This window comes from Orbicella franksi, chromosome 1, assembly GCF_964199315.1.
Source record: "Orbicella franksi chromosome 1, jaOrbFran1.1, whole genome shotgun sequence".
Lineage (NCBI taxonomy): Eukaryota > Metazoa > Cnidaria > Anthozoa > Scleractinia > Merulinidae > Orbicella > Orbicella franksi.
Window position 1 is genome coordinate 34,446,511 of NC_138145.1, and position 11,712 is coordinate 34,458,222.

General features: G+C 36.4%; 2 protein-coding genes across 2 annotated transcripts in view; one reads left to right on the forward strand and one right to left on the reverse strand.

Annotated features, from left to right (window-relative positions):
• Nucleotides 1-11,712, reverse strand: part of LOC145460697 (cation channel sperm-associated protein 2-like) — a 260,280-nt gene that overhangs the window by 229,261 nt on the left and 19,307 nt on the right. The gene's annotated exons all lie outside the window — the stretch shown is intronic.
• Nucleotides 94-11,558, forward strand: LOC145460325 (uncharacterized). The gene is made up of 13 exons (XM_081445102.1): nucleotides 94-305; nucleotides 433-495; nucleotides 866-1,266; nucleotides 2,084-2,143; nucleotides 2,335-2,585; nucleotides 3,931-3,991; nucleotides 4,181-4,252; nucleotides 4,817-4,969; nucleotides 5,420-5,737; nucleotides 6,270-6,347; nucleotides 6,769-6,906; nucleotides 7,476-7,764; nucleotides 8,175-11,558. Exons 1-13 carry the CDS (start codon nucleotides 230-232, stop codon nucleotides 8,852-8,854), a joined length of 2,640 nt encoding a protein of 879 aa, XP_081301228.1. The 5' UTR covers nucleotides 94-229; the 3' UTR covers nucleotides 8,855-11,558.

Consider the following 11,712-nt stretch of genomic DNA (forward strand, 5'->3'; position numbering starts at 1 on the left):
GTATTTTCACTCATTTCTCCCGAAAGTAAATACTGGGTTCCAGATCCTGTAGGTCAAAAACATTCCCAGGATGCATCAAACTATGACCTTCCCGCCAATTTTGAAGACCGCGCTCACTCCAGCTCGCAAATGTTGAGGTTCTTGGCTTGAAATCTTCTCTTTTCTCTTTTTCCTCACGTTTCTCTTCCTTTCTTTAGTTTCTTGATGCTCTTTTAGGGGTTTAGATTACATGGTGGGCCCTAAAACTATGAGAAATCCTGGCCAAACTTCGGAACAACGCGTTCAAGGCGAAACGAGTAGCGAAGGTTAGATTTTCTGTCCTTCAAAATTTGTCAGTTCTCGATTTAACCCTAATAACATCAACCTTATTTAAGCTTCGTTATATTTTTAGTTGTTGTTGTATAGTGCAATCATTTGTGTCCTTTTATACAGCATGTGCCAATGATTCCGAGAGAGATGACTGCGAGAGCCCGCCATGCAAGAGACTGAAACAAGGTCAGTGGAAGATTTTAATAAACATTGTACTTTTGAGGGATGAGCTAAGCTGAAGCTTATTGTACAAGCCTAATGCAACACTTAATCTCAATTAAACCGACATGTGAAGTTATTTCCTAATCACTCTGCTCTTGAACCATAGTTATCATTGTTTAAGTGAAACTCAAAGCCTCTTGTACATGTACAGCAAAGTGAACTTAATTTTCAAAAGTTAAAATTTTGACGAAAATCATAAAGTTAGTAAAGGCTGGATAACATTGAGACCCTATTTATATGGTCTTGAGGACTCAAGACAACCCTCGCCACTAGCTAGGCAACTCGCATAAAAATATGATGACTGATATTCTTTGAAATCTTTTTTATATTGCAGCTGTGTTACCCTTTTCAGTTTTAACTTCAACTTCTTTGACTTCTCCTGGTCGTTTCAAACCTTCAGTTTCCTCCAAAAATAATGTTATTGGAGACAATAACTCTGAAAGCAAACCACCAGAGTCTGGTGAAAAGGCCCCTCAAACAAATGGAGGACTAGTAACTGGGGCACCTTCTCCTCCTGATGTAAAAGACAATTCACTAAAGCCACAGATTTCAACTGATCCCTCTAAAGTTTCCAAGAATTTGGGTTTGGAGAATAAGGAGGAAAGGACAAGTGGACAAAGGGATTCAAACAGCATTTCCTCACCAGAATCCAATTCCTCATCTCACAATGAAGATGAATTAATGATTATAGATCAATCTCCCCCAGCGAACGTTGCTGTCAATACAAAAGTAACGGTAAGCAAAACCTCAATGCACACGGAGCTTTTGGCCCTTGCCACAGACAGAAATTGGTGTACTATTTAGAATTTTGAATCCTTTTCTAGGCAAATAAACTATACATATTTTTTGATGCAATTCTGAAGGTCACTTGCCTAGACCAGATCTAAAACTTGAATACCAATACTGCTCCTAGGGTTCTCAAATACTTCCCTGACTATTCTCTTGGCATGGCTTTGCAAACAATGATCTAAGAATGGGTGATCCTACTCTGCTGCAGGCATGCTCATTACTGACAGGAGCTATGCGGGACAGGCATACCCTGCCACAGTGGCTGCAATGAAAGATTCGGTCCATCGGCAATTTCTTCCTTGACTATAAGTACATCGATAGTACCCCTCTGTGGCCATGTCAAGAGAGGGATTGATAAAGTAACATGTCTTTACTAAGGAATAATACAATTACCCAAGCCAGGCTTGAATTCTCCACTGCATCACTCACACTGAGTAGAAATACCAGAAAGGAAAATCTTTGGCTGGACCGCTGGTCACAGTGCACTTAGCACAAGGTGTAGCAAGTCCAAGGATTAAAAATTTTCTTGTCTGGTTTGAGCAACCCAGTCAATATTAGAGATTTATACCTGAGTGCTTGTAACAATTTGAAAATAGATTTCTATTGGCATATAGAAATTAAGCTATGTTGAATTGTGCACACGACACTCCAGTATCTTTGTTTCTGGTCTAACTTGTGCAAAAATATAGTGTAGTAAAATAATGAAAATACATCTTTTAAAATAATTTCTTTTATTTTACATGTTTTGTTTGTGTTTCATTAGGACAACAGGAGGACGCCAGTTCTAAAAAGTGCTGAAAAGCTAAAGCAAAAAGAAGAACGGGTAAAAATGTGACACCATTTATTCTGATTTTTTTGCACTATTACTGAACACTTCTGAAACTATACACTTAGTAGCTGATTGAAAAAGACTTCTGTACAATCAGAGCAATTTAAAAAAGGAATTTATATCTCCATAGTTATCTTTTGGTTGAAGGTTAAAATGTAACAAGTAGTTTTCTCTTTTGATTGTAGGAAAAAGAAAGGCAGGAAAAGCAAAGATTGAAAGAAGAGAAACTGAAAGAAAAACAGGAGGCAAAGGCAGTAAAGGAAAGGGAAAGGCTAGAAGCCAAAAGAAAGCGTGACCAGGAAAGACAGGAAAAGCAAGCTGAGAAGGAAAGAAAAGAGAAGGAGAGAGTAGAAAAGAAGGAGAAGGAAGAAAAAGAACGACTAGAAAAGAAAGAAAAGAGAGATGAGGAAAGAAGAAAACGGGAAGAGGAAAAAAAGTATGGTTGTTCTCTTAAGGGATATAAATAGAGTACAGAAAACTATATATGCAGGCGCTACCACATTGTCAGCAGGCTGAGATTCTTAATTTTCCCAGTAAGTAGGAAAAAAATGACATCTGAACAAGTGAACTTGTTGCAGCTCTAACTTCTGGGTTACAGTCTGACATTGAACCAATTTTTGCAGTGCTCTCCAACAGGTGTTTTTGTTGGAGAGCCTTTCTTTCTCATGTATGCTCTGGAAACAGGGTGGTTCAGTAAAAACATCTATATACATGTAGTTTTCTAAAACTCATTTATTTAATAACTCATCAAGTTAAAAAATTTAAACTATAACTGTGGTGGTGGTTGGAGATCTGGTCTTAATGAGCATAAAGTTTTATAATTTTATTTCTCTGTTTTCTCTTGAGATTTAGTTTTGTTTGAGAGGATACAATATATATGAAGCACTCAGGACCCTATTTGACAACATTTCCAAACACCTCAAAGTTCTTTAAAAAATTGTCTGTTGTGTGTCTTATTTTCAACTCTCTTCTCCCTTTTTGGAAATGTGGTAAAACGCCTTCTTTCATGTTTGATAGAGTGTTAAGTTGCAGGATAAAATAAAATTCCTGCATAGTTTGCCAGTGAAATACAACAATAGAGTTACAGTAATAAGACAATTTGGCGTAACAAATGAGAAGTGGTGCAAGTGAGGTTTGTGTACATTGTACCCTCAAAATATGTCTTCTCTACCCAGCCAACCTACATGTATGGGCTTAGTCTGTGTTTAGTTCTAGGTCCTAGAGAACCTCTTACATGAATTTGGTCGGTTGAGTTCTATACAAAGAGAACTAGCCAATATGTATGCCTGTTTGGGTTTTGCACCAGGATGTTGCATGTAATTAAGGTGCCAAGAGGAATAAGGTGAGCCCAAGGCTAAAGGGCAACTTGTTTTGATTGACTATTCTGGGATCGTTATTCTTACCAAAGGAAGTGACTGGGTGATTCATGGGTTGGCAAATATACATGAATTCAAATCAAAAGCAACAACTTAATAACCAGGGGTGAAGTCTTTATAGGAAAATCCCAAACAAGATCAAGCCATATTGACCCAGCAATAGCGAGGTCAATACAGCAAGGCCAAGATTTGAGATTTTCCCATAAACACCAAATGTTCAAGGTTAATGCGTTATTTATTATATGGCTTTTCACCTTGTTTTTACAGGCCTGTAATCAGCTGTTGGGCATTATGAGAGAATAATGCCCTAGAAATAAACCAATCAGAGCACATGTTATATTCATTACAAACACAAGCCATGTAATAATATTGAATATTATTTGTCACACTGTTGTTTGGTTTTAGTGCAAAAATAGAAGAAAAAAGAAAACGAGAAGAAGAAAAGAGAAATGTAGAGGAAGAACAGGTATACTATTGGTTGTTCAAAGCTTTTAAGATGAGAATGTGGGAAAGCATGCATTTTAAATAAAATTATATATCTTGTTTTACTGCTACTAAAAACCAGCTTGCTATATGTGCTATTTGTTACTTTTTTCCGCTCCATTAGTAATGTTTGTCTTATGTTTGATTGCTGTAAATTAATATTTTCTATCAGGAAAGAAAGCGACTCAAGACCAAAGAAAATTTTGTCAGTTTCTTTACCAAGACCTCTACTTTGCCACCAAAGGTATCATTAGTTTTACCACGTACCAAAGAAAAATGCTCAGGGTTGTTCTTTAGAAGTGCCCGGGTGCCACAGGCAACTAACTTTTGCCTTTAAGTGACTGGGAAAACCTAACTTTTTTTTCATGTAAGCTTAAGTGCTGGCACCCAGGATTTCATGGTTGGGACCTTTGGGCTCCTTGTAATTTTTCTTAGACAGCCTTGATGAAGTAAACTCTAAATGAAACTGAATCTTTCCCAAGTTCAGGTTGATAAAAATTGCTCACCATGTGCTTGGGAGTGGGAGTTTTTGTCCTTGCTTGAACATAGATTAACCAATGAGGGTGATAGACATACTGTAGTTACTACATAGTTTTTGTGGGATTATACTGTTAAGAATAAATGATGACTTGACAGAATCTGCTAAAGAACAATTTGCTAAGTTCTGGCAAGGGGCAGGGGAGAGTGGAGGTTAGCAATTTTAAACATGTTTTGCAATTTAACAGGTGTGCATAATTTATAGATTTACAGGCCAGATGAAATACTCTATAAACGCAAACAATACTTTTACTATTTGATGTTGTTTCAGACCACATCAACAGAGACCAGCACTCAATTCAAGCCATTTGTTCATCGATTCAAACCATTTGAGCCCAAAAAGGGAATGAGCCTTGCTCCAGAGATACGCAAACAATTATCACTTGAAACAAAAAGACTCTTAGATGAAGGACTACGACACCAGGTAAGAAGTTCATACTTGAATTCATCAATCAATCAACTATATTTACAGCAGATTCAGGTTGAGAGTGCGAGATATCACTTTTATATAACAGTTGATTGATTGTGTTACACAGTCACTCATAAATCCAGAAATTGATTGCAAAATCATTGTTACTGAGTAACCTCAGCTCTCATTGGGTTCATTGAAGACTGCATGCCTTAGATCAGAAAAACAAAGGTTTTCCTGGGTGATAAGAGAGATCAGTTTTGCTTTTGACAACCCACATTTTTGCAATGTCACAATTCTTCTAAAAGAGAATATTGTCAATCCTGTGTAGCAACATCTGACACAATATTACCTCACAATAAAATCAAATTCAACCATTAAAATACATGCAAAAACTGCTTTACAAGAAAGTTGAATGTATTAGAAACAAAATGTTTATTTTATCCTTGGACTCATTCTTTACAGGAGGGCTACAAGCCATATCTGAAGGAGCTAGAGAAGAGAAAACCAATAACTAAGTACACAAAAAGAAGACTTACTATTATTGAAGAACAACCCAGATGTGACTCAGATGAAAAGATGCCTGAAGGGACTATAGTTATCGATTATGAGAACAGTAATTCAAGTATTGAAATCATTGAGAAAAAGAACAATCTATCTTTCTCTGTGGGCCTGAAATGCAAGCTGCTTCAGTTCCACAAAAACTACAGGCCAGCTTATTATGGTACATGGAGAAAGAGGAGCAAGCAAATATCTCCAAAGAACCCATTCAAAAAGGACACGGTAAAGTAACCTTGTTATTTATGTGGTACAGCAAACCTGAGGAACAATGTTTCATAGCAGTTCCAAACACTGAGAGGATTTTTGAAGAGAAATAAACCATTTTTGAAAAACTCTGAGGTGCTTGGAAACATGTCACAGTTCAACTCGTTCCCAGGGCCTTTCTTATTCCTGCTCCAGGGGACAGGAAGAAAAGAGACTCTGGGAACAAGGTTGGTCAGTGATGTAATTTCTTTAAGTTTGTTTTAATGTGATGAGCTGATTAACAAGTTAAGAAGAAGGTGTCAATATTGCATGTGCATTTCAAAAAAATTTCAGGCACCGAATACATCCACCATAATTTTCCATCCATTTTTTTTTTAAGATAGTTGTGGATGCCACTGAAACAAACCACCTTTGAAATATGCTAACAGTAGTGTACAATCTAACTTGCTGTTAATGGAAAAACAAGCCAAATATACTTTCTTTCTAATAATCTAATTCCAACAGTGTGCGTGTATCATTCTATGAAAAAATTTTCTTTTCCGCCTTTCAGGACTTACTTGATTATGAGGTGGATAGTGATGATGAATGGGAAGAGGAAGAACCTGGGGAGAGTCTGTCAAACAGTGAGGTACAGATTATGATCAACATCATGTTATCTCAAATTGAAAAATTAAAAATCCCCTTCCCAATTGCTCATGTTTGCTCATTCTAACAGGATTCTTTGGCTTTGTGGCACAAACCCCAAGTTGTCCAAGATTATTCTCATAAGACTTATTCAAAGAAAACAAGACCAGATATAAAAGTTTGTTAAAATTTTGATATATTAAAGTGGGCTATTGGCATTTAAAAGCTTAAAATTCAGTACCATTGGAAGGTCATGGAATCTATTCTATAATTTTCACAAAAACTCTACATTTATCCTGCTTTTTTGATTGTGGTACCATTAAGTTGTGACCACATAATTAAATGTTATAAGCCCTCGATGAAGACAGAATGGCCAGTTATTTGCTTTGTGAATGGTCAACAACAAGTGCAATGTTGGTTCTTAGGGAGAAGATGAAGCTGATGGTGATGATGACAATAATGATGATGATGATGGATTCTTTGTTCCTCATGGCTACTTATCAGATGACGAGGGAGTGGAGGATGGAGAGGAGGATGATTGTGGAGAAAATGAAGAGAATAAGGTATGGATATAACCACATAATTATTGCAAATTAACAAATTAATGTTTTGGCTATTTGTACAGGGTTGTGAAATGTTGATATCACATCATGTTGCCTATTCTAGCTACATGTACCCTTGTCTTTGAAATGGGGAATATGCCATAACAAGTTTACTGGAGGCCCTGAAAACTGTGTTAAGACCTGTTTTGTGTTAGCTTTAAGATATGAAAAAATATTAATAATAAAAATATAATTACCCACAAAACAACAGTTGCAAACACCTAGATAGGAATTTCAATCTCTCTGTTCAGGTATTCATTTTAATTATCTTTCATGCCTGTCATTGGTAGGTGGCAATCAGCTTTTTTGACCAGCAACAGCAAATGACCAATGTTTAAAATGACGAAGACATCAATCAGGAGAGGTCATCTAGAAATTAAGACCAACTTTTTTTGTTGTGTCCATAATATTCACTTGAGGTTTACAACTAATTTTTACAAGGCTAAAAAGATATGTTTGAAAGAACAAAAAAAGTAAAAAGCCAGCTTTCCACTAGATGTTTATACCTGATAGATGCCTTTTCTACACAGGATAAGAATTGTGAAAATAAAAAAGATCAGCAGCTTGCAAAAGCTAAGGCCTGGGAAGCAGCGATGAAAAGGAAGTGCAAACCCATGAAGCCTGTGACACTGGGATGTCTGTGGTTAGAGGATGCAGCATTGAACCTTACACTTAAACAATTTGCTGCCTGCTTACTCGTTGATGAGCCAATAAATGTTGAGAGCTCATCGTCTACTAGCAGCAGGAGTAATGAGCTGGTCCCTGGTGATACATTTAGTAGTACAAGTACTAGTGGAGCTCTCTATGTACCAGATGAAGGTAATGTTTAATGAAATGAAAACTCACAGAACTAGATTGTTTTTCAAATGTTATGCTATTCAATTATAATTAAGTTGAACCCTTCCCCCTTCAAAACTTTATGCACTTTCTCTTGCCCAGTACAGCTGCAAAAGCCAGTGTGTAATTTAGAAATAATTTAGTTTTAGTTAGTTAGTTGTTGGTCTTTCCCAGTGGGTAACTCAGGGGTTTCATTAACCTTTTCAGCAGGAGGGCAACTGGTTTTCACAGGCTGGCGAAACTTTTTGAACTGAGCTTTTCATAGAAAAATTTTCCTGGAGATGATCAAAACAGACAGGCAGAATCATCCTTGTAGCCGGTCAATTTGCCCAGTGTCACACCCTCAATGTAACCCCTGGGTAACTGACAGTTAACGACTTTGTAATCCACAGCTATGCCTGATCTTATCAAGTTAGTTCACGGCAACACAGCAGGTCTTAACAAGATCATGAGCCAGTTCAGAAAGCAGTGGACAGCAAAATGTTTGGGACGAGCTGTCACTGATGAAGAAGTTGACGAGAAAAGTCCTATATCCAAACGACAACTAGAGAAGCGAATACAAAATATTGCTACTAAAGAAAGAAGAAGTGATCGACTTCGTTGGTATGTTCACAGTCACATCTTGGCATCATTTGGTCTAGAGAATTTATTGGTGGTAGATGCGGTTAATTATAATAGCTCAGATGCATCCACAGAAACTGCAAAGTTTCCCATTGGTCTTCACACAAATACTCCAAGCATCACTCAGTTTACCAGGTCAGTTTCTCCAGCACTTGACAACAGAGGTTTGAGTTCTGAACTTAAAAACCACATCCCAGAGATTAAACCATCTAGAGCTCCTTGTAACTCAACTTCACCAAATATGGAAGTAGAAAGCAGAGGCTCATCGTTTCATGGCACTGACATGTCAGGCTGTTCCAATGGTGCAAATTCTCACTTGTTTGTAGAAAGTAAATCTCAAAGCAAAAACACTTCACAATTGTGCAATAAACCAGGCTTAATTCAAGCCATGATGACAGGCACAGACAAAAATTCTTCTGGAATGGCTTTTGAAACTGTATGTAAAGACTGATATGTGAATTAGTTATCCTCATAAAGTTGTGTTCATATTGTAAAATAACACAAATTTTGACACAGAATACAGGGTGTATATGTCTGCTCCAATGGTAGAAGAAATTTAGTGGGTTACAGTTGAAAATCTGGAGTAGTCCAGAGTACCATGAAGCCTATAACTATCCTCAAGAATGATGTTAAAATTTCACTTGGGCATCATGTATTTTAAACAATGTTGAACTCTTTCATCTATTTCTAAGTTGCTTTTTCCACCATCTCAAAACGGTTTCTTGTACCAAACTTTTAATATGAGAATGAGTTTGCAGTGTGCTGTTGAAATACATTTTCTTACGAGTGGTTTTGTACTAATTGTGACACAAGTAAAGCCAACTAGAATATACCGTGTACCACTTTTATTTTGCCGGGTTTAATTTTTCCGGATTTTGCAGATGATACTTGATCCGCAAAAATAAGTTCCAGCAGAAAAAAAACACCAGCAAAATCAAAAATCACAAAAAATTTAATCCCGTTAATATAATCAAAAATGGCTTTAACCACTTATGTTACTATATATTATACATTGGGGTAAAAAAAGAATGTTTATTTTGATATTTGCATTGAGAAAACGCAATCAGAACCTCCTACAAACAAAACAAAGCAATAAAAGGTTAGTCAAGACTTTTCCAGTCTCTGAGGCACAAGATACGAACTCAAAGCAGTCAAAAGGTCACGGTGCACTTGCCCTAACGGGTCATCCAAATTGACACCATTTTCTGTACCCCATTTTTTCCCTCCGTTCTCGATGATTGAGGGGTTTTCCGCAAAAATTAGTTCCCAGTGGAAATTTCAGTCAATTCGAGCCACAAAAATTTGTTCCTGCAAACCTCAAAAAATTGCCAATCCGCAAAATAAAAGTCCTGCAAAAATTTCATGCTACACGGGCTAATCTTGGTTGAACTAATGCAGTGCAACCCCACCATAAATGTAGACACCACATTTTTCAATGGAAGGGTTAACAGCTGAGGTTAACTATGAATTGACAAAACAAAATCAATGATTAGTTTCATACAATTCTGTCAATATCAACATTTGAGAATGTCACAATCTGTGAATAGTAATTCAATCACAAATACTAATAATAAAGATGGTCAAGTCTTTGAGGGTAGTCACTTCTGTTACAAAGCTGATTATTCAAGATACTTCTTAGTCTCAAGATTTGTTTAATGTTGATATAAATAAAATCACATTATTTCCAGATTATATTCATGGTTTTTATTGTGTTTAGTGTGTATATTTTGCCATCAAAATTAGTTCCCATGGCCACGCTTGAAAGTCAACTGTACCTTAATTTGACCCTTTGAAGTTAACAACCCCTTAAAAAATACGTAGTGAAAGTTTTCTTTTTTTTTCAGTAACTATTGTTAGCTCTTATTGTCTGTTTTCACCATTCATGTGATCAAAACTAAAAATTGTAACCATTCAATAAATAAATTCAAGAATGTGGGATATGATAGATGATTGTTATATGAACAACCTCACCAAGAATCAGGTTTCTGCTGTTTTTCATTTGCCCGTTACTCGCAGAAGTGTGTCACCCACAATTGGAGAGCATTGTATGGAGATGCCATGTTTGTGCTGGAGGGGCACAAACTTGGCGGCCGTAAAATAACAAAAACATCATTGTCGTTGAGTTTTGCTATTGAAACAAAATTTTTAATCTAGAGCTCTGACACATTGAAATAAATGTTTCTTCTAGTGCAAGCACCGTTTATTTAGCAAAAACTAAAGCAATAACTCATCTTTTGACCTACGCCACAGTCTTTTCGGACTGCCATTTTCATGTCGGGCAACGCAAAAGCTTTTAGTGCTCTATAACAAAAAGAATAACTCTGTCGAGCTAACACCTTGTCAAACGTCACGTTCCTATAGGGTCTTTTATCTGATGAAACTAAAACCTCAGAAGGAAAGATAATTTCTAATTTTGGATCAAAGAATTATGACTGAGGAAACTTCATTGTGATTGGCTGATGGTTGGCTTATTTGTCCTTGATTCTCAATTTGCACTGACAACTTTTAAATTAACATGCACATGTTCACAATTTCCTCAGTCATTCAATAAATGAGTAGTAATCATGTGAAAGCTTGAGCAATAAAGATTAACACTACTGATATTTGAAAATTTTTTCGAATTGCACCCACCTAGAGACTTGTGCAATTTTCAGAGAATTTTCAAATATCACTCGTAGTGCAAATCCTCAATTGGACTTGCACATTCATATGATTACCTTTACAAAGTGTAAACAAATATTTCCACCAATTAATGAAAAAATTAGAAGTCCTTTAACCTCGTGATTAATTTGGGCAAAAATGGTAATGTTTCAATGGCAACAAACACTGCCAACATTTTGCATCTCATCTGTTTATTGATACCCGTTTTACAGGATCACCTGATTAAATGTGATAGAATGCCGCAGATGGGAATGCAGTGTCTCAACCAACCTTAACTTTATAACCTTGGGCTCAAATTTTAACCCAGTTCTGATAACAAGAAATGAATGAAACTGTCCCAAATTAAATCAGCTAAAAGATAATAAGGCATCCATATTTTTAACAATTATTATTCCACAAGTATGCATTGGATATTAGATGGTAGATAGCCAACAAGGCGTGTAGTGCCGAGTTGGCTATAATCATCTCATATCCAACCAGTGTGAGTGGAATATTATAAAACTAAAAATGCCCCCAAAATATAGAAAATAAACTATAATGAAAATAAAAATGCTCCATAAAATCATGTGCATGCTCACCATATTTGCAGAGCATGGTATAATGGTTCATAACCCATGATGGCTAAGCCAATGAAAACTCTCGAATTGC